This window comes from Carya illinoinensis, chromosome 15, assembly GCF_018687715.1.
Source record: "Carya illinoinensis cultivar Pawnee chromosome 15, C.illinoinensisPawnee_v1, whole genome shotgun sequence".
Classification (NCBI taxonomy): domain Eukaryota; kingdom Viridiplantae; phylum Streptophyta; class Magnoliopsida; order Fagales; family Juglandaceae; genus Carya; species Carya illinoinensis.
In genome coordinates this window covers 38,320,118-38,347,688 of record NC_056766.1, presented here as the reverse complement: position 1 = coordinate 38,347,688, position 27,571 = coordinate 38,320,118, and the positions used below count along the sequence as shown (strand labels likewise).

Genomic DNA, 27,571 nt, shown 5'->3' with positions numbered 1-27,571 from the left:
GAGTTTATAATAGCATATAAATATTCCAAAATCATATTGGAAAATAAATAAATAAATAACTTTCTTTCAAATGGTTGAACCAATTCCCGTCTTAAAATAGTCTCCTCCGAAGAATCACCATGAGGAGCTATGCATCCTTATACCTGCCTCTCCTTTGTAGTCTCCACCTCCTACAGCAATCTTCCTCCGCAGCAAGCAAAACAACACTTTCTATAACATTATAGATCGTTGTATATACCACCTTCACAACATTCTCCTTTTTGAATATCTTTCTCTTTATTTTCCTATTTATTGTACTATTTTGACATTTAATAGGGTTATTGTTAAGTCTCCACATCCTCTCGTTGATAGTATCATGTGCAACAGTATAAATTTGTCAGATCATTCGTTTTTTGACAAATCTTTTTCAACTCACAAGACACAATTAACCCTTTTCAAATATAAGGCTCGAGCTGAAACAATTGATGAAATTTGCTGCAAATCATGTGCTAAACCATCGTATCGGCATTGATGGTATGTTTATGACTAATATTAAAAGCAATGATCTTGTTGTATGTTAATCTAGTGGATTTTAACTCAGTTGAGAAGATAGGTCTTGAAATCAACTCACCTTGGATACATAAATTCAGGCTTTGTTGGGCAAAAGAAATACTGATGAAATAATCTCTTTTAAGAACATTTCAAGCTCAATTTTAGCACCTGTTTTAAGGGGAATTAAGCCATTAAGTGATCTGCATCATCAGAGAACCACTCTTTTCTACCACTTGGAAGTCTTGGTACCTGCATCTCCAATAAAGCCTGAAAGTCACCGCACATCAGTTGAGAAAAAACGAATTTCATAGACTAGACGATGAGCTGTACATATGAGGAAAGTTCTCGTTGCTACCGAGGAAAAGGGGGGTGTAAAAGATCAACGTAAACCAAAAATCAAGACCATAACCAACACCGGGGCACATAAATTAGGGGTGAAGTTTCTCAAAATAAAATAAACAAGCAGCTCAACACGAATGTCATCGAACCCCCAGACTAGACCTGCTAGCTCCAAGGAAAGAACATGCCGAACCAGTTTAGCCTCTACGTTCTCCTCTGTTTCTGCAGATGGAAAACATTGACTGAATTACAAAGCATGATGATATATACAAAACAGAGGATGAAAATCACAAAAGTTTTGAGATCATACATGTACAGGTTGTACAGTAACACTGATTCAGCCCCACAAATATGCCAAATCAAACTAATCCAAAAACCTATTTCAGATAAGTCATGCATTTGGATTTGTTCGGTGATCGTCCTTGGAACCCTTTGACAGCAGGTCGTAGTTGATTGATGCAAGCTGGGATAGATTCTGAACAACCACAAGAAATAGAAAATTAAAGTAAGAGGCCGCATGACTATATTGTGTGACAAAATAGAAATATGAAAGAGGACACTAAGGCATGAAGACATATCTGGGGGCAGAGAAATAAGTTTAGCCCAGAATCATCAATCATATTCGAAGGACAATAGCTAAGATGATATTGGATATCCTACTAAGTCATTGCCGTGTTAAACATCAAGATTCAAGATAGCACCAATTTAATATGAACCACATCCACGCAAGGCCAATTTTCTAAACATGGAAAGACACTCCTACCGAGTGAAACACTTTTAAAAGATTCCCCTCCTACTCTCCCCCAAAATTTAAAAAAAGAAGGGAAAAAAAAAGAAGAAGAAAAAAGCAAGGTTTCTAAGCTGCCATTCCAAAAAAGCTTTAGAATGGTAAAGGTTATTCACATTCTTGATACAATAAAAAATTTAACATTCACAAAGGTAAATAATAAAGACCAAAAAAGTTGCAAAGAAACAGCTCTACTTAACCTATATACCATGCTTGTACTAGTTAGTGGAACTTCAAAAGTCAAATCAGAAATTAAAACCATAAAGATAAAAAATTACCTTGAATGAGAAATTACTGAAAGAGTAATTCACAGATGAGGCAGACTCAAATTCGGCAAGACCCCCACATTCATCTCCCTGTTATCGATGTCACCCAAGATCAAAACAACCCTGTAAGTCCATTAAGAGTATGGAAATTCTGAGAATAATTTTGTCAATTTCAAAGGGATGCCAGAAAAACAATACCACTTCATCCTGGCGATGGCTCAAGCAACTACTGCTGCCACTTATGCTGTCAGCATCACTGGAATCCTCTTCACTGGCTGGATAACCATGGTCATCCGAAGGATTCCAAGTGTAGCGACTTGTGAAGTAACTGGTATCTAGAGCACTCTCTGAAGAGGGAACAAATGCAGCCTGTAAAAGAAACGAGATGGAGTTCATCTACTCTTCTTTTTTTGATGGCGGGGGAACCATCCCACAGTAGAGCCCTTAAGACCCACCCATGGAACCTAAATCCCAGGGTAGACTAGCACAGCAGCCCACTGCAATAATCTTCCACTTAAAATCGTAGTTTGATCCCAAGGGGAATCAAACCTGTGATATGTGGCACATGCACACAAGTTCGCCCTTACTACTTGGGCTACCCACGAGTGGGTATTCATCTAAAAACATTTAGAAATACTTCATCACATCTTTATGATTTTATGGATCAGGCAATCACACCTTCTGCCTGGCAAGCGTGTCCCAGTTGATATTTTTGAAGAAGACATGTTGCTTCACCTGGATCGTAAATTCCACTTCTACATTTATTAGTTCAATATCTAACATATTATGAGAAAATGAAAAAGATTTAAAGGACAGGTATTAACAAGATCACCTCCGATGCTCCTCTGTCTCCAAGTCTCTGATGAGGGTCCTCTGTAAGTAATCTGGAAACCTAATGTATCAGAATCTAAGAACTTACTAAATAAACATCATCAATTCAAAAGAACTACCATCTACCCTGGTATCTTCAGTACCAAGTCCAGAAATATCACCCCTATATGAAGAACTTGGCATATTCCTTAACAGTGTCGTATCCATAACACAAAATCACCATGTGTAAACATAGTGCATTCATGGATGTTTATGGAGAGAAAAAAAATTGTTACTGGATTTATATATTATATTTTGATGTAAACCAAATCATAGTTAGTAAGAAAATATGGCAAAGAAAAAGAATCATGTAATACCATCTAGTCCAATTACTTGTAGCATAGTCATACTAACTTCAAAAACTACTAGATCCTCTGAGATAAAAATCAAATATGATGACAATCAGATGCTGCTCTTACCGATCGATTAGATCTTGTGCTTCAGGACTCATTTCATCCGGTACCCGAGGCCAAGGTATATTACGATTGAGAATATTATCAAATATGGTCTGAAAGAAAAATTTCAGAAAAGGCCATAGAGTAATTAACTCAATCAAATACACTTAACAGCATATCAACATATAAACAAATAAGTAATTTGATGCTTTTAAAAAGTGGTAAGTCATGTCATGAGTCTTCCTGAAACATGAAAAAAAAAAATTGATCAGTATATGCCTATGTGACTTGATGGTATCATCAATTCCATGTTCAAAAATGAATTGTATCATCTACTTTTGAGGAGGAAAACGAGGTCTTGCAAATAAAAACCAACTTATCACACCATAACTGCAAAGTGATTTGATCAAGCCAATCTTTGACATACCAAATTCTACAAGCAGCAGCCTAACACTTGCATAGTAGTAGCTTGTGATTTAATTCATTTTCATCATATCGACTCACAAATTCGGGTTTTTTTTTTTTTTTAATCGTTGTATCAATTGACAAATTCGATATTAAAAGCATTTTGGTAAACTCCCAAAAACTGAAGTTGAAAAACACAACTAATCATTCTTATGTTTTAAACTTATAAACTAACATCATAAACAAATCTTGCCACAAAAGCTAGCTTATGCATCCTAGACACTACTGTGACAAAAATATCACCCAATTTAATTTTTACAAAAAATTTAAACAAATAATAATAATCCGAGCCAGAGCAAATGTTATTATCAACAGCAGTGGTGAGCAGGATAAGCAAAATGCTAACCTGAGGATGTTCCGCATTGAATGGTGGAATGCCAACAATCAATTCAAATAATATGACACCTACAGACCACCAATCTGCAGTTGCACCTGCAGGAAAAAGGTTCAATGATAGACCATTAATCGTAATGTCTAATAACTGCTATTTCTAAGGGTAGGCCTTTAAAACTGCTCAATCCAAGAAGAAAGGTCAAATCAGCCAGGTAGATTATATTTGTGGGTGTTTGGGGAGAGAGAGACAGAGAGAAGCATGATAGTAGATTGTCTTAAGTGCAAAAGCTGTCTAGAGCCGAAGCGCAAAGCACAAGTGACACACCTGTCTAAAGTAAAAGCACACATTTTTAAAATGATGTATAACAACCAAAAATCTATAAAATACAACAGAAAGCTTTAAAGAGTAAACTGGTAATATATTTAGCCTATCAACTCAATTTATTAGAGTATTATGCAACATAAAAATCAAGTAATAAACTAATTAAATAAAATTTAAACATAGCATTTTTATAATCTCTCGTGCTTTACAAAATATTCACATCTATGACAAATGAGCAATAAATAAATTGAACTACATGGTGCAATCAAAACATACCAGAAAGGTCATGACCAAAAAAGTTCAAGAATTGCGGCTATTGCTTCTATGCTAATGTAAGCAATCAAATATCAATCCATCTAGAAAGCCGATTTGGACAACTGTATCGGGCACAAAGCATATACATCACTCATGACAGCCTGTGGCACCATGATACATAAATAATCTTCAATATCATCTAGATATTTGATTACACCATTTTCTGTCTGTAACTGTTTTTTATAATTTTTTCTGAAAAAAATTACAAAAGCACGCTTTTGTGTGAGCTTGAATCACATAAAAGCGCGCTTTTTGTAAATGAGCTTTGCTTTTCATTCATTCAGTAATTCAGCCTTGGCACTTTACGCTTGAGCATGCTTTTACTAATACATAGTATTGGACATTTAATCAGTATTGAGAGTTTGAAAATTTTGTAGCTTGTCATTAAAAATCCACCTTGCTTCAGCTTCATTTCCTTCATGAGGACCAAAGTTAAACCTAAAGTTGAAATAAGAAAGCTAACACAAGATAGTCATAGCACCTTAAACTATGAAAAGGCTATACATACCATGTCCTGTTCCCAAAAGTATTTCGGGTGCCAAATAATCTGGCGTGCCCACAGCAGAACGTTTTTTCCGCCTTTCTTGCTGATGCTCGGATACAGATAACTTAGGTTCATCTTCCACTAGTAGGGATGTCCCACTAACTGCTGGAGCAGACAAGTCATCAGTGCTATTTATGAGACCAACCTTAGAAAGCCCAAAGTCTGTTAACTGCACAGATGGCACACAGGAAACTTTCTTAAGTTTGGTTTGTTTTTTTTTTTTTTTTTTTTTTTTTTATGGATATATCTTTGATAGAAACAAAAAGCAGAACCATTAAAAAAAGGTCTAAACAAGGAGTTTCAAGGTTGCGTCAGCCAATTATATGATTAATAAAAGGTCTACTTAAAACCAGCCAAGCAAGGGGGAAGTTTCTCTTTCTCAAAACTAAATTTTCTATTCTCGGTAAAATTTGTACAGGTCTCAGGTCTCAGGCTTTCAAGTGCAGTTGCGCCCAAATTTTGATTCTCCAGAATTGCCTCTATATACAGGAATTGCAGAAACGAGGACTATAAAGTAATCATCTCTCCACCCCGTACTTCATGATGCATGAAAAAAATTTCTATTATCTGAAACTTAATGCAATTTAAAAAATAATAATAATAATAATAATAATTATGCATGAAACATATATCAAGAATTTGTTGTTAGACCCTGATAACTGAGCAAAAGAGCCACAAATCTATCAGATACATATGATTATATATGTAGGCAAGTATATATCTTTCTTCATCTAGAAGTGTGCAGGTGCACACGCATATACTACCGGAAACAAAATGTGAAGTAGCACAAGGTTATATTTAGCAGAAGCCATACAAATGGGAAAGTCATTTTGCACAACACTTCAATAAAAATTTACCATTGCCAATGCTCGAAAAAGAAACAGCATAACCATGGAACAGTTGGCTGGTCAGCAAATCTTTATAAATTTCTTCTCATTCGAAATATTATGCAAATGAACCTACTACTAAATCTACCGACTTCAAATTAAAGTCATATGTATATATATGTCACCTTAATTAATAAGGTGAGGAGTACTTGGGCTATGCCTATCCTTTTATCAATGAAATATCATATTACTTATCAAAAAAAAATTAATAAGGTGAGGAAGGCTAGGCAACTGGTTAGCTACTCCTGAAACATAGGCAATAAAACCTTCTAGGGCCCAAAACAATTTTGATACATGTTTGAGAGGATATAATTATAACTAATATACCCCATGAAGGTATAATTGTAAATTGTAGCCTAAATATATATATAGGGGAAATACACTTTCTGCCATCTAGCTGATACGCATTTGCAATGTACCCACTAAACTATTAAAGATGACACATTGCACATAATGTGCCATTTGATAGTTGGAGGTAGAAAGTGTTACTTTTCCAACCCTCATGCCCTAATCAACTAAAGTTTATTTGTTTCAAGCTGGCTTAATACAATATATATGCTCCAGGTTATGAGGAAGTGTTGAAAGGTATAATTGTATTAAGTTAATCCATGAGCGTAAAAGTGTCAAAGTAAACTGAATTGTGTATATTACAGAAGTAAGGAGGAGAGTGAGAGTTTTCATCTACAGACCATTTTTCATTTTTCCTATTCTTATTCTCTACAGAACCCTAAAATCTACATTATAATATGCTGGTGTTTTCCTCTTTCATTTTCCTCATGTTGCTTCACGTACTTCCATAACCATTACACTGGTGTTTGACACATGATATTCAACGCATGTGTTGATACATAAGAAAATCGATATTGACAACATCATGCCGGGGACTGCCCATATAGAACTGAGACCACAATTGTTTCACTTGGTAAGCGTTGATGGGGTCAAGATACCTTGCTCACTCCCAATTAATCATTAAATGGTAAAACATTATAATAAAATTCACCAGGCATGCTAAATGAGTCAACCATGAATTAAACAGGTGTCAGCTGTTTTTTCTTTTTTCTTTTTTCCTTTTGTTTTCATTTTATTGTAGCTGAAAGGAAGCAAAAAAATATTTTTTTTTATACATATGAAGCAAAATATATATATATGTATGTATTATAACAAATGATAATAAATTATTTTTGCATCATTTGCATATTTTCTAGTGATCAATATTTGGCCCATACTATAAGGGGAACCAACAAATTCATCATGCATCTGCTTATACCAGCCAGTCATAATGGAATCAATAAGCTATAAACATTATAAAAAAAAGTGCAACTTCAACAATCTGCCTAAAATAGAAGATCAAGGAAAAGACAAGATATACTCACCTTAATATGGCCATCATGTGCAATTAAAAGATTATCAGGCTTCAAATCACGATGGACCACATGCAGAGAATGTAAATATTCCAAAGCAAGAACCTGCACAACCCCTCATGCCCACCCCACCCCACAAAAATAAAAATACAAAAGATAGAACGAAAAGTCCACAGATATCATAATTGCACCATAACATAAGAAATAATGACATTTCAAATAAATAAAAAAATATATATACTTACAACTTCGGCTATGTATACACGAGCAACATCCTCGTCTAAGCAGCCCAAATTTCTCAACAAGGAATATAAATCTCCTCCATTCAGATACTCCATTACAAGATATAAGTTTTCACGACATGTAAAAGAATAGAAGAAGCGAACCTGAAATTGATGTTATAACAGATTTAAAATTTTCAACCAAATGTGAAATGCCAAGCTAGCCAGACCTGCTTACCACAAAGGGATTGCGAACTGAAATTAAAATATCACGTTCTGCTAATATACTTTCAACAGCATTCTTACGGATCATGTCTGCCTTTTTAAGAACCTGTTGCAAATTGTACATATATCAGATGTAATTATAACTTAAGATCCTTCACAGCTCAATGAAAACTCACAAACATAGAATGATAACGTGATAAGGATGGCTTCCATGGTTATCTAAAAACAAATAAAATGACAAGGTGAAGGAAAATATCGCCATAAAACCTTCCAAAAGCAAATAAAAGATACTCTTCTCTAATGCGATTAAAACAATAAAAAAATGACTCATAAGAAGCAATAGAAAAGAAGGAAAATGGGATTCATTAGGCAATCATATGTTTTTCATCATATATTGCAAGAATTCCTCGTTGACATAATCATTTGTTTTTCTATGTCCAACTTACACAGACTCATTTGGCTCTCCAGAGAGAGATCTTGGATCAAGACATTCATTAGCAATGAGAACTGAATCCAAGATTTTCCTTCCTCTAATAAAAGGTTTCTAGACTTGGAAATAAATTTCTCCAACACCATCATCGTATGGCAAGTAGTTAGGAAATGGGTTTGTAGACTGGCTGACAAGACTGATTGATCGAAAATCCTTAACATCAACAGCCTCCGAAAAAACTAACAAAGGTCACACTTTTAACATTTGCCTTTAGCATGGAAATCCTTGAAACACATTCATAATCTCTTCTTTCACTACCTCTCTACAAGTTTGGAAAAAGGCAAGCGAGAAACCATCAAGCCCTAGGGCCATATCACCATTTGAGGGCTCTTACCACCTCATGAACCTCACTTTTGTCAATATTTTCTCTCCAACCAATTCACCTCATCCTCATCAAGAGACTACAGAAAAGGGCCATCCAATCTAGGCCACTATCTGAACTGTTCAATATACAAACTCTCTATGCAATGTGGTCACTAATTTGAAAGTTGTTGGAAGTTAGAATTGGCCACAAGGTGGAAAACTTGATGCATTTATCTCCAAATCTTAACTACAGTGCCTTTGATTTTGTCTCCAATTCAACTCCTTAGAAGGGGTGAACCTTCCCGAGTCATTAATGGTAGTAGCCTTTCTTACATAAAGCTCACACTTCGTCTGAATTATCAAGACCTATCACCTAATTTAGAGTTGGTCTTTCTACATTGTCAAGCACCTCCTCAAATTCTTGAAGAAGCTTTCAAAGCTCTGGGTTTGAAACTCAGTGAGCCATGAAAGCTTTAAGAAATCCGCCATAGTTTCATCTTTTCTAGCTACACGGTTTCAAACTTGAAGTACCTTTTACCTTCAAGGATGTTTCCACAGTCAAGAAGACTTGAAAAATGATCTGAACATAGCCTTCAGGGTTACTTCAGGAAACTGTCCTCCCACTCGAGGTAAAACAGGAATCTAGTAATCCTGGACCATGAAGGGCATCTTGGTTATTTGACCATGTGAAATTTCCACTAACCAGAGGAGGATCAATGAGGTTCCGTTCAACGATAAATTTCAGACACATCAGCCAAAGCTGGAAAAAAAAGTACTTTACACTATCTCGCACTAGGAAAGTGAATTACATTAAGATCTCCTCCAATACACACCCAACTCATCAACCCACCCAATTCATCCATAATAGTTTCTAGCATAATCCAAACTAGGACCATAACAACCAAAAAGGCCCATTCAAAATGATGGTAACGGCTTATGAGAGAGCAAGTCACAATAGACTCCCCACACAAATATCAACTTTTTCTACCATTCTTCTATACTATATAAGCAAAATCCCCCAGAAGCTCACCTCGAATCTGAATTACACCCGGTCTAGGTGCTGAAATCCCCATAAACTCCTGCACAACACCATGCAACCTATGCTCCACAAAGAGAAGTCCCTGTTTTTGAATGTCTAGGATTGCTTACACAGCCCTAACCCTACCTTATTGGCCATTTTTGGGCCAGAATCACTAATAAGAAGCTTTAAATGACCTCAGACGTGTTATCTGAAAACTAGTCAACGACTTGAGAAGGTGCTATTTCTAAAGGCCCTGAGATCATAACTCTGCAGTGGAACTCCGAACATTCACTGGAGCCGTGAATGACTGAGAAAAGGCTATGCCATGACGATCTCATAGCAACCATGCCCTTTCTTGCAACTTGAGCTACTAAGAGAGATGAAGCCCCAACCCATAATTTTTCCAGCCACTTAAGAATGGGTTTTGGTCTGGCCTGGGTCCTTGAATGAGATAGGTCTGCAGGGCCACTTTCCTTTTAAAGAAACAGTTGGACCTTGGATACTTGGAACATGCCTGAGGCCGCCTCGTTTGATTAGGCTTTAGTTGATCCATGACAGAAGTTGACCTAAAAACTTCTTTTTTTATTGGTAAACAAGAGTTTTATTGATGATAATAGGAATAGCCCAAGTACACAAAACGTATACAAAAGCAACACCTGAGCATGATTCTAGAGATACAAGGAATTCATGCAAATTCAGCCCATTGAAATCTATAACAACCGACAAATGGAATAAAGTATTAAAAAGAAACCTCTAAGCTCAGTCGTTGACCTTTTTCAATCTTCAAAACTTCTATCATGCCTCTCCCTGCAAAGAAACCACCAAAGCTAAATGGAAATCATCCTCCATATTGATGCAATTTGCGAATTACAACTGATAATTTGCTATGAAATCAACTGCACCCTTTGAAATCACCCAAGCTAATCTCAATCTAGCAAAGAAGTCATTCATAGAGTCACGGCCACCTCACAATGAAGAAGTAAATAATCAACCGTCTTCCCACTCATTTTGCACATGCAACACCAATTCGTTATGATAATCCAATGTTTCCTTCGATTATCTATGGCAAGGATCTTCCCTAAGGAGGCTGTCCATACGAGTCTGCTATTGGGGATTCCTTAGTTTTCCAAATGCTCTACAATGGAAATGGATTAGCATTGTTCATAGTAGTAGATTATTATTATTTTTTTTATCGAATGAATGAACCATGAACTTCCTTTTCTTCAAAGGACTCTAGACAAGTTAATCTTTTTTTGATGTCCGGGAACCTGTCCAAGGCAGGGTCCTTCGGACCCACCCCTGCAGAGTAAACCTCAGTGCCATATACCGCACTCTCGGAAGTTTCCGTACACGGAACTGGTTAAATCATTGGCTTTTCACCAAAGAGTGTGGCTCTAATGGATTGTTTGCACCCATGAGGTATTGAACCTTGGACCTTGAAGGAAGTGATACTCCCAGACCAAGGCCTTCACCACTTGGGCCAACCCCTTGGGGTTGACTCTAGACAAGTTAATCAGCCTCTCCCACCCTCGATCTGGTAGAGTAGATAGGATTGTAAAAATCAGTGAATGATTCAACTTCTCAACCTTATGTGGGTCTGAAGAAAGTGACATTCTGGTGAGGAAAGGCACTGGATAGTTCTACGAGATCTACAATTGAGGCTTCCTATGACCTCACATTTCTAGGATAGGCTTCCTTGAGGGTTCTATCACCACACCATCGATTGCGCCAAAATTTGATTCAAGAACCATCTCCCATCTCAAACTAAGTATGTCTGGAGAAAAGATCCCATCCTCTTCTTATGTGTTGACCCAAAAACTAAAGCCCGCAAATCACCATTGTTCTTGTCCTCATCTATAAGAAACCCACCTGCCCATGTTGATTAGGCTTAGGCTTGGCCATGCACATGACCTCACTGAGGCCCAAAAGATGCTAAGCCTAAATCCAACATTTTTATTAACTCCTCCACCTCGTTACTTTTTTAGCAAGCATCTCCATGTACGAATGGTACTAAGAAATATCCAAAACACTGGTGCGCCATCTACAGCAAACCACTCTCCCGACAAATTATTGCATTTGCTAATAAAGCTTGGTCCAACTAGAAGATGTAATTTTTTATGATCTTCTTTTGCACACCTCCACCAACCATATTTAAAAAAAATTCTACAGCAGACTTTGCCACGAATTAAACTGTGAGAGGTGTTGGTTGCCAGAATCGGAGTCCACCTTTACCCCATTAGCAACTCCACATACGACGATTACTTATCAAAACATATGGCATTTTTGGCCCAGCCGGCTTACTCCCTGTGCCAACCAATCGAAAAGCTCCATGAAAGTGTCAGTGAGCTTTGCTCTGATTCCGATAAAAGAACAGAAAAATACAAACACCTTGTAACAGCAATGAAACAAATCCTTTTCAGCCCTCCCCTCACAAACTCTTCAGGATATGAGTGTAAACTACACAAGTTAGGTTCAACAACAGCAGAAGTTATTCACATTATGGGTTGAAACTACACAAGTTTAATGATTAGTTAATCGGAATTCAACGAGGGTACTTGTGTTTATAGTGAAGAACGTCCTTCTTTATCTTTTGGTTTATGTTGATATTGTGATTACTTGTTCCGATTCTATTTTACTTGGCCAGTTCAAGACTCATCTCTATGAGTCCTTCCATATGAAAGACCTTGGGTCTCTCACATACTTTCTCGGTCCTGAGGTGCATCGTAGTCCATCTAGTATTTCTCTCAACCAACATAAGTATGCTAGTGATCTAGTGGCTACAGCCGGCCTGCAAGAGGCCACCTCTGTTGATACTCCCATGGAATTAAATGTCAAGCTTCGCAAAGAAGAGGGTGACTTACTTGCTGATCCTAGTTTATACTGGAAGTTGATGGGTAGCCTTGTCTACCTCACCATTACTAGAACTGGCATTTCCTTTGCAATACAGCAAGTCAGTCAGTTTCTTCAGACTCCTAGTCATCTTCATTTGGCTGCTGTCCGTAGGATCATACACTATGTTCAGGGCACTTCTACCTGTGGCTTATTTTTTCCTTCAAGCACTTCTCCTCATCTAACTGCTTATAGTGATGCTGATTGGGCCGGTTGATTGGATATACGTCGTTCCATCACTGGTTGGTGTGTGTTCTTAGGTGACGCATTGATCTACTAGAAGAGTAAGAAGCAAGACAGAGTCTCTAAGTCATCTACCGAATCTGAGTATTGAGCGATGTTTCTTGCTTGTTCTTAAATTATTTGGCTTTGAGGTTTGCTTGCTGAGCTAGATTTTTCTGAGACCGATCCTACACCTCTACATGTTGATAATACGAGTGCTATTCAGATCACGGCCAATCCTGTCCATCTTGAGCGCATGAAGCATATTGAAGTCGACTATCACTCCATCCATGAAACATTTGAAGCTCGTGTTATCACTCTTCCACATGTTTCCACTGAACTAAAAATTGCTGATATCTTCACCAAAGCTCTTACTCGCCATCGACATTGCTTCTTAAGTAGCAAATTGATGCTTGTTGATCAACCTGCATCAATTTGAGGGGGGCTGTCAATGGACAGCAACGCTGCCCATTATTCTTTCCTTATTCAACTCTTTCCTTATTTCTCTGGTTAATATTTGACAGATTGTAACTTCCATGTATCGGGCTAGAATTAGGCACATAATGATTTATTTCCATGTATAGAATTGCTTTGTACAGATTATATAATATACAGAATCCTCAAGGCCAGTATTCGGCCATTTTCACACTATTTTGACATACTTATGTGACAAAATTAAACGCTTGAGCTCGAGGATTGTAGTTATCCAATTGTCATATAATATTGTTTTAAAAAATGTCTAAAAGAACAATAATATAGCATATCCAAATACATCTTATTTTGCTAAAAAAACCTTGGATGGTAATAAAAGCAAGTACACGGATATAACACTAATAAAGCAACAATGATAAACTAAGCAGATCACATTGGTGAGATTGATTTATTGAGGATAAAAAGTTCTTCTCCCAAAGAAAACACAGAAGCAACATCATAAGCAGTACCTTTATCGCAAACAGGTCGCCTGTTGTTCTCTTTTTAGCCAAGAAAACCCGTCCAAATGCTCCTCGACTGATAGGTTTTATAATCTCGAAGTCGTCTATAGAGGTACGGTCCTTAGATGAATGTACGGGGCTTGTTCTCAAACTACGAACCACATCATCCTCCAAAGGAACATCTTCATCAATTATAGTACTGGTTATATCAATCTTTTCATCATCCACCATCTCACAGAGCTGCAAATACTTCTCCCTAGAAAATCACAATTAATTACATGTAATTAATTAATTATGATTAAATCATGTTAAGACATCCAATATAAAGTCACATTGAAAAACTTCCATCAAAAGTTATGGGAATGCATGCTTCAACATAAGAAATGCTAAACACAGGAACCATTCACAGTAAAATGCTCACTAGTTTGTAACTTGAAATATTCAAGCAATACAGCAGCAAAATTCTCACCGAATCAGCTTTTCAATGCGTGCCCCAAATGTCTCCACCGTAAGTGCGTCAAACTTCCTGCGGTCAATGACAAGCCTCAAGTCTTCAAGACAAGATAATAGATATGGCATAGAGCGATCTTCATCCAAAGGCGTATTTGCAACACACCGTGCAATATCACCAAGTTCATTCATCTGTAACACCCATAATAAAATATCAACTTGATGACATTATAAGCGAAACTTGTCCACATATAAATTCAAAAAAATGCTAAAATGAAAGCACTCTAAATTGCATCAGGCACAGCATCAATTTATGGTCTTGTTAAATGTTTTGAGGTAATATAGATTGACTAAGCACATTTGAAAAGTTCTGATAATATGCTCCATTGAAATGTTACTTTTATTAAAGCAGCCCTTGATTGGGAATTGGAGCTGCTTTCTTCATACCATATCAAGTTGTATTCCTTTAGATGGAGAATGGGCAGCAATGATCAAATGTGTTGGGTCCCATCCAACAGATCTTTGAGATCTAGTCTTTTTTCAAGGCACTCATCCCTCCAGTTGGCAGATCATTTTCTTGGAAATATGTTTTGGAGAAATAAAGTCCTCCAAGTGTCGTTTTTTCACTTGGGAGGCAGCTTTAGGGAAGATCTTAATAATAGATAATTTGTAAAGAGGTAAAATGTAATAATGCATTGGCGTTTGAGGAGAATGGGAAAAGCATCAATCATTTTTTTCTTCATTATAAGCTGGCTAGCAATGTTCAACAGTTAGTGATTGAGGTGGGTCATGCCCCTGCGAGTGGATGTAACACTCCAATGAACCACATGACCTATATTCCAAAAAGACTAGTCAATGATACAATTGGAGCCCCATTGGAACATTATAAAGAGAAAGAACTTCTTCTTCCCAATCAATGTAGGATCTCATACACCACCTAAAAAAGAACTTCTTCTTCCCAATCAATGTAGGATCTCATACACCACCTACCTTTTCCATATCATATGGGGTATCACAATCTACCCCCACTTAAATTCCCAAAGTCCTCGTTGGGCCTGTCTATTGTAAGTAGCATGGCTCAAGTCCCACATTTATAGTTAGGATAGTCTCTAATACCATTTGTAATGCACCAATGAATGGCCCAAACAACATGACCTATACTTCAAAAAGACTTGTGAATGATATAATTGGAGCTTCATTCAAACATTATAAAAAGCAAGAACTTCTCCTTTCTAAACAATGTGGGATCTCATACACCACCTACCCTTTCCATATCATATGGGGTATCACAGTGCATGGTTATCAAGGACATAAAGCAGATTAGAAGACAAGACAACTTGAAAATGGAAGGAAATTGCACGCAAAAAGCACAACCCAAGAGTTCACTCGACACTTGATCAATGTTTGGTTGAGCAACTATTAGGCAAAGACTTTGCTTGACAACTCACTCAAGTCTCAATCGAGCGACAATTCCAAAAATTGTTTAATTCCATATTTTAGGGGGAGTTCAAATTCAATTTGGTTTGTAACAAGTTTTTGAGATAATTAGGACTTTTATGGACATCGTGATTGGCACCAGGTGCTAGGAACAACCTTTATCTAGAGTTTAATTAGGATTAATTTTGTAGTTCTAATTTATTTTAAGTTCTTTGATTGTAAGCCTATATAAAGGCAAGTCTATGGTCATTTTGAGGGGGGTTGTTGATTATTACTATTTGATATTTATGATGAAAATACTCTTAAGAAATTTTTACCCTATCCCCTGTTATCTTAGAGTAAGTGCTTTAGGAGTTATGGAAGAGTTAATTCATATTTGTGAAATAAATTGGTGTTTTGTCTATTCGCTGTGTGCGTAGCATCAAATCTGGTCAACACTCTGCATCAATCGATATCCGAGCCAACTTGCTTAGCTAATGGCATCAACTGGCATTAGAGCTCAGTTTGATTTTCTGCTATGCACGTGGGGGAGTTGCTTGGGAGGAGAAAGCGTACAAACACGATGTTGCACAACGAAATGAACAACTAGAGACTTAGTGGATGCGGCATATAGAACTACATGAGATGTACACGCAACAGATGGAAGCTCTAATTGATCGTACAAACGCTCTAAAGGTGGCACCACGGCTTCAACATCATTAGAATCCACTTCACCGGGGAGAGGACTGGGAGGACTGTGAAGATGATAATAGTAGTGAGGAAAAAGTTGATGAAACTTGTGATTCTACCACAACCTATGATGACTACAATGAGGAAGATGACCTCGAGGAAAAGCATTCTTCCATAAATTAGAGCTCCGCACCAATCTATAATACCTATTTGGATGAACATGACCTAATGGAGGAGGTAATTATTTTAGTTAAAAAGTAGAAATCTTTTTAAAAAAATGATTTCGCAGAAATTTTTTTTTTTTTTATGTCGGGGAACCTCTCCAAGGCAGGGCCCTTTGGACCCACCCCTGCAGAATAAACCCCGGTTCCGTGCACCGTACCCTCGGAAGTTTCCCTACACGGAACTGGTTAAATCGCTGGCTTTTCACCAGGAGGTGTGGCCCCAAAGGATTGTTTGCACCCATGAGGTGTTGAACCTTGGACCTTGAAGGGAATGAGACCCCAAGACCAAGGCCTTCACCATTTAGGCCAACCCCTTGGGGTTGATTTCGCAGAAATTATCAAAGAGAATGACGAAGAGTTGAATTGTGAAGAATTTCATTTGGGTTTTGAGGAAATTAATCATGTTGATTTCCTTGGAATTGATAAAAACCTTTCAAAATTCTCTCACGCAAAATATTGCTTCTGAATTTGAGATGTGGAAAGAAAGTGTGATTTTGAAGGGTGACATGTTGAATAATATTTTGCATGGGGACAAGATTACAGAGGAATAAAGAACCATCTTTTTCTTTTTCTTTTTTGTGTTGTGGGGGTGGGGGGGCATGGATACTAACTCATGCATCTGGTGCAACATGAACTCTAACTTGAAACCTCAGCCACCACCCGATGCCTATAGGAGATTAAAATGCCACTAGGGTTGAAAGGCCATCGGCGAATTAGACACCGGCACATCAGATATACATCTATTTATTTTAATAAGTGGTGCTGAAAATCCCAAACAGAGAACTAATAAGACAAAGGAGATACCTGTGGAACATCTTCATGCTCCGAGTAGGCACCCTTTCCTGCCAAGAGGAAGTCAATCGGACTGGTCCTTGGTGTCAATAATGGAGACCGAGGAGTCATGCTACCAGCAGATGACGTTGTCATTCCTTGATCCGACTTTGGACCAAATCGAGTTTTACATGTCATGGAAGGTAAGCCTTTCAGGTCCTCCATAAAGACAGAATTATCAGCTTCAGGAAAACAATCAAGCATGTCCTCTGAACCTCTACGGGACCAATCACTGAGTTTTGGAGAGAGAAGATCAGATTCTTCCGTCACACTTGAATTTGACACTTTTGCAACATCTGGACTTCCCACTAAATGTTGAACATCCTTCTGAGCAAATGATTCCATCATTTTGTCAAGAGTTTCAGCAATTCTGACAAGACGCTCATTGACATTTAGACCCTTCTTATCACATCGATCAGCAATAGCACAAATTCTTGAATGGTCTTCCACATTTAAAGTGGGGACCTCCTCCTCACAAATGCGACATATAATTGAACTTTCATCAGAAATAAATTGCTGATCACCCCAGTAACCCCAAGACACTTTGTGTTGGTGCTTGGAATCTTTTGCAGGAGGACGCTCAGGAGCCTTAGCTACAGCCAAATCTGTGCAAGAAATTGCTCTCCTGTTGTTGGCTGTCTTCAAAAAATTGACCTTACCCTCATTCTGCTCCTTCAACAGAGCAGCTTCTTTCATACTTTTTCCTGGTGGAGATGGGAGTTTCTTCCAAGAAGCCATACGACCCCTGCCTGAGGGAGACTCCAAGTTCTTTGAACTGTCATCTGCAGGAGGGGAGAAAAAATTTCCTGGTTGAATAACATGGTCTCTCTTCCAATCTAAGCTATGCTGCTCCTGACTGTAGGATTTCCTAGCTGAAGCTGCCTTTGAGGCCTTTGCGGCACTAGAACTTTTATACTCCCTTCCCATGCTGGGAGGAATTCGTTTTTCTGCAGAATGCAGGATTCTAGATTGACGAAGCTGGAAACCATTATCCTCAGCCAAACTCTCCTTGTGGAACTGCAACAATCTGGTACACCTTGTGAGAATGAAAAGCATTCGAGTATGAAGCTGCTTTAGCATACCCGGCAGAAGTTCTTGACGCCTATCATCCAATTCCTGAACTATGCCTTCACATTGAAGCCAAAACTCCCCGGGAGAAGTCATAGCACAACTCCGAGCCAAAACCAGCAAGTCCTCAATAGTTTCCTGCCACTCAGGATGACTATCTGCATTTTTTTCAAGAGTTCCGACCAGATCTGCTGCAAAAATAGCCAGATCAGAGTTCACTTCTTCCTTTGCTTTGTCAAATTTTGCCCGTATGATGACCAATATTTCCTGCATGAAAAAGCAAGGATATTAAGAACATACGAAACTTCGAAAGCACATTCATTGTCTGCTAGGAAATGCAAATGCAAATCTAAACCACAAGTACCTCCAAGTTATTTAAGCCTCGAGGCTTCCAAAATGGGAAAGGCCGAACACCTTTGGAATTTAGTTCATGAGAAAAACTTTTGATATCAGCAGGCCTCTTTCTAGGTGCACTTGTGACACGCAGAATAGCTTGAAAACGAGGAGACTCAGACTCCTTTGGGTTGTCACAATCATATGCAGCCTAAAAGCAAATGGAAAAGTAAATAACAGATTTTTTTTTATATATATTTATGAATAATGGATAAAGATAAAATCATTAAGCCAGATACAAGTAATTTCATGGTCATGATCAACTAAATCGTTTCACAGCTACCTCTGGTGTACAAAGATCTGAACTTCTTAAGCCTCCAGACTGACCACGTGATGATTCAAATTGCCCTGTTAGGTGATTGAAATACCACAAACAAATTTTGAGAACATAATATACAAATATACATCCCAGATATATCAAATTTAACAGAATCAAAAACGAACTCCTAGACTACTTGAAATCTACTTTTCAATGACCAAAGTTAAGAAAACGTTGGAGGTGGTGTACTAAAGAAGCTAGAGGTGTCGATGGAGTAGGGTTGTGGAAACATATCAGAAGAGGTTGGACCGTTTTCTTTCGACACACTCGCTTTCAGTTGGGGGATGGAGCCAGGATTAAATTTTGGCAAGATATTTGGTGCGATGATACGACTTTACAAGAGTTATTTCCCTCACTTTTTCAAATTGCCAGTGTCAAAGAGGCCTTAGTAGTGGCGGATGTTATGGGAATATCGGGTGGGCAATTTCATTGGAATATCAACTTTAGCAGGGTTGCGCAAGATTGGGAAATGAACAATTTTGTGGATTTTTACAGTCTTCTGTATTCCGTAAAGCCAAGTAATCTACAAGAAGACGGATTGTGGTGGGTCCACACAAGGAAAGGTATGTTTTCAGTTCGCTCATTTTATAGTGCTCTTTCTCAAGGTCCCAACAGTCGAATCCCTTGGAAAAAGATATGGAGACACAAGGCACCCCTCAAGGTTTCTTTCTTTGTGTGGACAGTATCTTTGGGTAAAATCCTCACGACTGATAATTGGAGGAAAATGAGTATTATCATAGCAGATTGGTGTTGTATGTGTAGGGGCGGGGGCGAGTCGGTAGATCATCTTTTGCTACATCATGAGATCGCACGAGCTTTGTGGGATGAGGTGTTTAGTAGAGTGGAGTTGAGCTAGGTCATGCCAAGGACCGTGGTGGCAGTCTTGGCCTGCTGGCCAAACATAGGAGGTCTGTTTCAAATCTCAACGATTTGGAAAATGATCCCACTGTGCATCTTGTGGTGTTTATGGCAGGAACGGAATGCGCGAACATTTGAAGACAAGGATAGATCGCTAGAGGAGTTGTTGGCTTTATTTTTTGGTACACTATGTAATAGGGCCATAGCTGTTGATTTCAATGGGATGGTTATTCATGATTTCCTTGTCTCTCTTGCGCCCGCTTAACTAAGGTTGTTTCTTGTATATACGGGGCTAGGCCTATTCTTTGAGTAATAAAGTTTTGTTTACCCATCAAAAAAGAAAGCTAAGAAAACGTGGTCTTTGTATTGTTGACTAGCGTTTTATGTGTAAGAAAGATGGTGAATCAGTTAATCACTTGTTTCTACATTGTGAAGTGGCCTTAAGTTTGTGGAATGATATTTTTGAAAGGATGGGTATTTCTTGGGTGATGCCAAAGCACGTGATGAATTTACTAGCTTGCTGGAAGTATGATGAGCGGGGTCTTTCTTTCACATCCATTTGGAGAATGATCCCTTTGTGCTTGATGTGATGTCTTTGGCTTGAAAGGAACAGGAGATGTTTTGAAGATAAAGAACGCTCGATGAAAGATATTAGGGATTTTTTTCTCAAAACACTTTGTCTTTGGGCTAAGGCTTTTGTATTGAATAGTGATGAAATGTTGGAACTTTTCTAGTTTTTTCTTTCTTCTTAGCCGCTGTATGTAGGCATTTCCTCTTGTATACCTCCTGTGTACTTGGGCCATGCCTATTTATGGTAATAAAACTCTTATTAACTATAAATAAAAAATAAAAATAAAAATGACCAAAGTTTAATTGGAGCAAAGTTCTAATCTTTCATAAACCCAAAAAGGACACACAAATTCACAATATATTATATTGACAAGAAAGGGTGAGGCAACCAACAAAAAAAGAAGATTTTCGGTAAAATATATGTAATGTAAAAGCAAATGCATAGTGACGGAACCAACAAAAACTGAAATGAAAATTTACTGAGATTACTCTGATTTGGTTTGAAGTAAAACACAACACGAGGTTATGATTTACAATAGTATACATTGTCAACACTTGAACAAAGATAACAAGAAACCAGTAATTAATTAAGAGCAAAGTAAATTATATATGGCACTGTCTTGCACTTCAACGCTTCTTCCTTCTTAGTGTGTTTATAAACCACTTCCTGTTCCTTCTTATATCCCAAACTTCTTCCAGTTCTTTCTTGTGTTTCAACTCTTCATCGGTATGTCTTTTCAATACCAATATATCAACAGACTGAGCCAATGCTTATAATCAACTTCTGTTACAATTTCATCATTCCATTTTAAGACTTCCATTTTTTTTTCTTGTTAAAAACACGGCCCCAATAATGAAGATTGATGGGAGAGAGAATGAAGAAATTGAAGAAGACACCATACTCCTGAGTTTAAATCACATTGATTAAATGGCTTTATAGCATCACGAGAAAATCTATTTATAAGCCATATTTTTTACACACCCAACACAACGTTGATGGGAAAGCTTTCCACATCAGCTATGCTAAAAAATGATTGGTGTTTTGATTTTTTTTAAACTTATAATGGGTCGTACTATAAGTGGTGTGTTATCACACCGGCTTATGTGTAGCAAATCCCTGCCCGTGAGATGCAACTATATTGACAAGTAATTCATTGGACGGGCGCTTGATTTTACAAATCAGGTGCATGTATGTTATTTTCAAGAGCTCACTTCCAACCTCTTTCACTAAAAATAAAACCTATATAACTTTCTTCAATAAACAAAATGCTAGATTCCCAATTGTACGTGAAGGAAATGAATTCCACTCGTATCTGCTGATTTCTGAAAGGATACGAAATATAAACTTGATGAAAGAACACAAACAGATAGCTGCACACATTTGAAATGCCATAACAATCCAACTGACAATACGAAAAACATTCTCACAGTCAGTTTCAAACAAGTAAATAACAAAAAATAAAACACCTGGTTGAGAGGAAGACTCCCCATTCTGTAACCTTGAGCGCGCAATCACATTGGGACTCTGGTCTCTAGATTGCGCACTTCCAGTGGACATACTATCCGAGTTGCTACCATTATCAACCCAATGCTCTTGAAACCCCATCATCCTACTCTGACCCACGGCCTCCTTCTTCTTCCCCCCACTTCCGGAACCAAAGCCCGAACCAGACCCGGCGCCGACGTTGCCTGGCCTCGATAAATTGCTGGCGCCAAGAGCCGAGCCTTTGTCGCTGCTCCTGAACCCAAAGAAGCTCTCCTGAGGCAACGGCCCCGATCGCGTCTTTATCCTATTCAATCCCAGGGACGACGCCAGTATCGGAGACACAGACGACTGGGTCTCCGCCGCCGTTACCTCCTTCTTGGCCCTCGCCCCCGAACCCGAACTCAAAGTTGAGCCGGCCTTTGACGGGCTTTGACTTGGGGTTAAAGTCTCTTTAACTTTGGAATCCTTCTTCTTGGCTCCATCCTTAACTTGAGTTTGTCGGCAACCGGAGGCCAAGCCTCTGGTACCGGAGGGGTGGTCATCTTTGGAGGTGATAGAGGAGGAAGCTTTGGACTTTTTCTTGTCAGATCGTATGGGTGAATTGGAGTTGGAGGCGATGGACCGGGGAGAGTTGGAGTTGGATCCGTCGGCGCTGGAGGAGTCGGATTTCTTGGAAGAGGAAGAGGAGAAGAAGCGCCCCTTGAACACCATTTTTCTTCGCGTTCTAGAGCTCGGGGGATTGGAAGGAGCAGCATAGGCGAACGGCTGCGAAGACTGGCATTGAAGCTTGAGAGAGAGAGAGAGAGGGAATTCAATTCTAGAGAGAGAGAGAGATACGGTTGGAAAGTTTGGATTGCGTTACGTGACAGAGGACTTTAGGACTAAACTCACTTTGGAGAGAGAGAGAGAGAGAGAGAGAGGGAAAAGAAACTGCGTTGAATATGAATGTTATTTTAGTCAAACTACGTGTTTATGTTTTTTTTTTTTCTTTTTAAGTTCTCCTACGTACTTTTTTCGTATTTGTTATATATTTAACTGATATAATTGATTAAAATATTTATTTTATATTAAAAAATAATATAATTAATTATATTAATAGAGTACATAAAAATTATATAAAAATAACTATACATAAAATTTTTTTTAAATATTAAATTTAAAAAAACTATTAACTATAAAAAAAAGTTAAAAAAAATTATAATAAATAAATAAATTGCTCTCTCTCTCCCTTCACTTCTGAAAAATACACCTCTATTGTTTTTTCTAGTTGATATAAGCTCAATTCATTTAAAAAGGTAAAATATAAAAATTAAGAAAGTATTTGGCAAGTGAATTTTTTTAATATGTGAGAAATTTGAAAAAGAGTTCATATTTATTTTGAATTGTTTGGATAATAATTTTTATGGGTATTGGATTTGAGAAAAAATATTTATAATTTTAAACTGCGTAAGTCTCGCATATTCTTTTTTAAAAAAATAAATAAATATGAGACATACATGAAAAAATTATTTTTTCAATAATGGACTATACTGATTTTCAAATGCAATACACGAAACTTATTTTGTGAAAGTTGATAATAATGCAGAAAAGTTGTTAGAAATTGAGTTTTATTTTATTTTTAATTCAGTAAGTATTTAGAAAATTGTTAAAATTATCTTAAGTTTTTTCTCAATTTCAGTACAAAATGTTTTTATATTAAAATAAATTTAAAAAATAATTTTCATCAAAACAACATGTTCATGTTAAATGACAAATGTGTTTGAAGGGGAAGGAAGGTACTGAGAGGTCTAAATTTGCTCAATGTGCAAGAAAACTCAAATCAAAACATTGCTTTATGTTACAATCTATAACATATATAATGTTTCAAACCAAAATTTTTACTTTTTTTTAGCCACATTATCCATTTCTTAATTAAATAACTATAGTACTTTATATTCTTTCATATGTCACACTTTGTATATCATATAACTCCACGACAAGTTTAAAAAAAAATAAAGAGAAATGATATTTATAATTTTAAGATGTATAAATTCCACGCATTCATGTTAAAAAAATAAATAAATCTAGAATTTACATAAAAAAAATATTTTTTTTAAATAGTAATTATTTTTAAGAATGAACACCATTTAAAAAAAAATAGATAAAACTTACGCATTCTAAAATTATCAATATCATTTTCTTAAAATATATATTTGTACCTATTTGTAATTTTTCTTTTCAAATTTCAACCTTTGAACCTATATTTTTACCTACCCTAACCACTAATGGTTGGTTTAGTTGAAAACTAGCTGAGTGCGGCAAGTGTCATTCCAACTGGCCATTTTTAGGAGTGTCGCGTTTCTCTTGGAGGCCATTTTCTCCCTACCAAACTTGTGGCCATCTTCCCATTTCTTCTTTCCATAGGGACATCATCATGTTCAGCCAACGCCAGAACTGTGTATAACTTTTTTTCTTAATTTTTTCGTTGTTTTCCGGTAGTAACACCAAGATGCACTGATTTATTATCTACTGGCCTCCTATAACGGCTACACGCTCCACAAGTAAACTCTCTAGTCGTTAATCTATCTAGAAGAAAACTGATCAAAAGAGTGGCACGTGAGTCTCACGCACTACTTATGCTATCACGCAAGGCGCCATTGTGATCAACGGCTTCAGATCTCTCAAATCCAACCATCACCTTGTTTTCAAGAGTGGCGCATGAACCATACGTGTCTCCACAGCTAGTGACAATCCTATGCCGACATATCGACTCATCTTCCAATTCCTACTTTATTATGTTCCTACTTTCTCTAACCAAAGATCAAAATAAAATAATCGTGAAAGTCTTCTACAGCCAATCTAGACAAACAAGATGCAGCACACGTCAATTCACTGCAACTTTTAATCGTAATCTTATAATCTAATTATCAAACTATGAAAAACTTACTTTAAGCGACTTTCCCTTAATTGAGAAATAGGTAGGAGTTAATTTTTTACTCTAAATCCATATTTTTTTATTCTTCTTGTGTTGTATTTATTTGTTTTGGAATAATTATTAGAGAGTCCACCCCATTAAATCTAGTCTCTTGTAACCATTTAATTTATTTATAAATTTGCTTACAGCAAGGGTAAAAAAAGGTTAGAAACTAGTTGAGTAAAAGTTAGATGGCTAGAAAAATATAAATCCAATAAATTCCTAAGAAAACCCAGGTATTTTCACTGTTTGGCCAATCCAATCCAACCCCACCTCATTCCCTTTTTCCCGTAAAACTCGAGCTAGAAAATTTATTGGGAGAAAAAGCCAGCAGTTTAGGGCCACCCGTTTCAAAAAAGCCAATACCACGAGCTTTCTGTGTCTTCTAAGACTTTTAGATTCTGCTTGGTAAATGAGATAAAAATTTTGAGTTTAAAATAAAATATTATATTTTAATATTATTATTATTTTAAAATTTGAAAAAGTTAAAAAAAAGTTAAATTATTTATTATATTTTATATGGAGATTTAAGAAAGTTGTAATGATGAGATGAGAATTTTGAATTTGAGATGAAAATTTTTATCTACCAAACAGAACCTAGCTTGCATTTAAATTGAGATAAATTAAGTTGAATTTTGAGGGGAAATAAATTGTGAATAGTACTTTTTTATAAATCACATTGAAATAAGTTTAATTTTTTTTAAGTTCAATTAAATTTAACTTTTTAAATTAAAATATATAAAATAAATTGAGATAAATTTAATTTTTTTTATAAAAAGTTAATAAAATAGTATGATCGATTAATAATTAATTTTGAGATGAGTTGCACTCTAAATTTCCTTCTTTTGCATGTGAGGTGTCTGAGGGCAAGCATTGCATGTTCTACTTTACCCATAGTTACGAGTGTTTGCTTTTTCAGGTTCAGTGTATGCTTATCATTTTCCATAAAATGAACTCCTATTCATAAAAGTAAATTTATTGAGAGGATGAAACTGGAGTCTGGCATACATTCAATCCAATGTGACTATATTTGTTTTCAGCTCATAGATCAAGGTAAAATAACACTTACATTACTCAAATTATTGTGAATTGTAAACATAACAAAAATAAGAAATTTACTCTGAAAACACCCATAATTTTGCTATTCTGAAAGCATCAACAACCACATAGATCATATCACATAAAAAACTCTCATACTACATTAACATCGTCATGAGGGCTATCCCACTAACACATAGATGGCATATATGATTCCTGGTATGTATCCCAATATTGTTAGCAGCAAACAGATCCAGAACTCCACCTGCATTTCCAAAACAATTCAGAAAAACAAAGAAAGAAAGAACAAGCAGTTTATGCAATCAAAGAGAAAGACACAGAGCATATTTGTTTTATTAGGAAATTCTGGTTTGTAAAAGAGGAATTACTCCACAGCCATAACGCAGAAAGACTCCAACAGGTGGTAGTAGTATTGCCAATATCACTTCCAGGAAAGTTTCTGAGCCCATGAATTCCTGCAGAGTTTGATGGAACTTCTGCTATAATTTTTATGGAGTTTCTGCAGAATTTGATAGAGATTTTTACTGTGGAAAATGGGTTTGAGTTGGATTTGGTTAAAGATTAGTGTAGAGGGAGGGAAGGAGGTAGGAAAAAGCCAAAGTCAGTTGTAACAGATGTCATAGCTAAGGGGTCTCAGAGTGCCACGATGGCAAGGGTTCGCAACGTGTAGTGTTTTCAGCAATTGTGTGTTTCCTTTTGACCCGTATGAAAGGAATGGGGAGTTTGATTCGGAACCAGCTCCAAGCGGGGTTGGCTCCTTATATTCTCTCATATATTTGTCCCCTCTTGTACGTGTACGATAAGATTGCCAGATTGAGATCCAAGATTGTTTTTGCCTTCTGTACAACTTTTGGCAGAACTTCGTAGAATGCAATCACTCAGTATTGCTAAAACTTTTTTCTTGATCCTACTACTAGTTCTTAATGTTTCATTACTTAGCACCATTTTGATATTTAGTTAAGTTGAGACAAATTGAATTTTTTATAAATAGCATTGAATTTAAATAATAGAATAAATTTTGTAAAACCTGAATTTAGATGTATTAATGAAAAGTAAAAAAATATTATGAATCTGACACACAGAGAGGCACTAAATTGAAAAGAAATATAAATTTTACGTATAAAAAAGTTTTGAATTAAGATGAATTTAGTGATTCGAGAGTTGAATGTTTAGATATTAAACTCAACTTAAAATTAGACTGAATTAAAACAATTCAATCCAACTTCTAAACAGGACCTTAAACATTCCATTTGTTTTGAGATTTGTCACAATTATTAAAAAAAATCAAAATATAAATATTATTTATGCTAGTTAATGTGACATATCATTAATAAGAAAATAAAAAATATTTTAACCACCAAAAAAAAAAAAAAAAGCACATGTAAAAAGATGGAAAGTTAATGTGATATTCGTTTATAAGATTAGTAAAGTAATCAGTTTATTAATTTAATTTTGTAAAATTTATTTGTGACTGTATGTAGCACTTATCTAAGAAGATTATAACTAGAAAAAATTAAGCAAAATAGACCCTTCATT

General features: G+C 36.6%; 2 protein-coding genes across 6 annotated transcripts; both read right to left on the bottom strand.

Annotated features, from left to right (window-relative positions):
* Positions 1-819: 819 nt before the first annotated feature.
* LOC122296043 (probable serine/threonine protein kinase IREH1) lies at positions 820-22,947 on the bottom strand. Of its 5 annotated transcripts, XM_043105427.1 has the most exons (19): positions 22,926-22,947; positions 22,005-22,829; positions 19,074-19,138; positions 18,762-18,941; positions 17,303-18,664; positions 14,188-14,360; positions 13,728-13,974; positions 7,875-7,967; positions 7,661-7,801; positions 7,428-7,520; positions 5,132-5,336; positions 4,000-4,085; positions 3,213-3,301; positions 2,756-2,807; positions 2,602-2,658; positions 2,122-2,292; positions 1,936-2,013; positions 1,181-1,345; positions 820-1,092 (listed from the first exon to the last, which is right to left on the bottom strand). In XM_043105427.1, the coding sequence occupies exons 2-18, from the start codon at positions 22,732-22,734 to the stop codon at positions 1,262-1,264; spliced, it is 3,906 nt and encodes a 1,301-aa protein (XP_042961361.1). In that variant the 5' UTR covers positions 22,735-22,829; positions 22,926-22,947; the 3' UTR covers positions 820-1,092; positions 1,181-1,261. The 5 variants fall into 5 exon arrangements, with proteins under 5 accessions (XP_042961361.1, XP_042961359.1, XP_042961362.1 ...); XM_043105425.1 differs by lacking the exon at positions 22,926-22,947 and having other exon boundaries at positions 22,005-22,890; XM_043105428.1 differs by lacking the exons at positions 820-1,092; positions 1,181-1,345; positions 1,936-2,013; positions 22,926-22,947 and having other exon boundaries at positions 2,206-2,292; positions 2,756-2,815; positions 22,005-22,892.
* A 3,062-nt stretch (positions 22,948-26,009) lies between these two features.
* LOC122296467 (salt stress-induced hydrophobic peptide ESI3) lies at positions 26,010-26,726 on the bottom strand. The gene is made up of 2 exons (XM_043106210.1): positions 26,404-26,726; positions 26,010-26,279 (listed from the first exon to the last, which is right to left on the bottom strand). The coding sequence occupies exons 1-2, from the start codon at positions 26,482-26,484 to the stop codon at positions 26,196-26,198; spliced, it is 165 nt and encodes a 54-aa protein (XP_042962144.1). The 5' UTR covers positions 26,485-26,726; the 3' UTR covers positions 26,010-26,195.
* Positions 26,727-27,571: the final 845 nt, after the last annotated feature.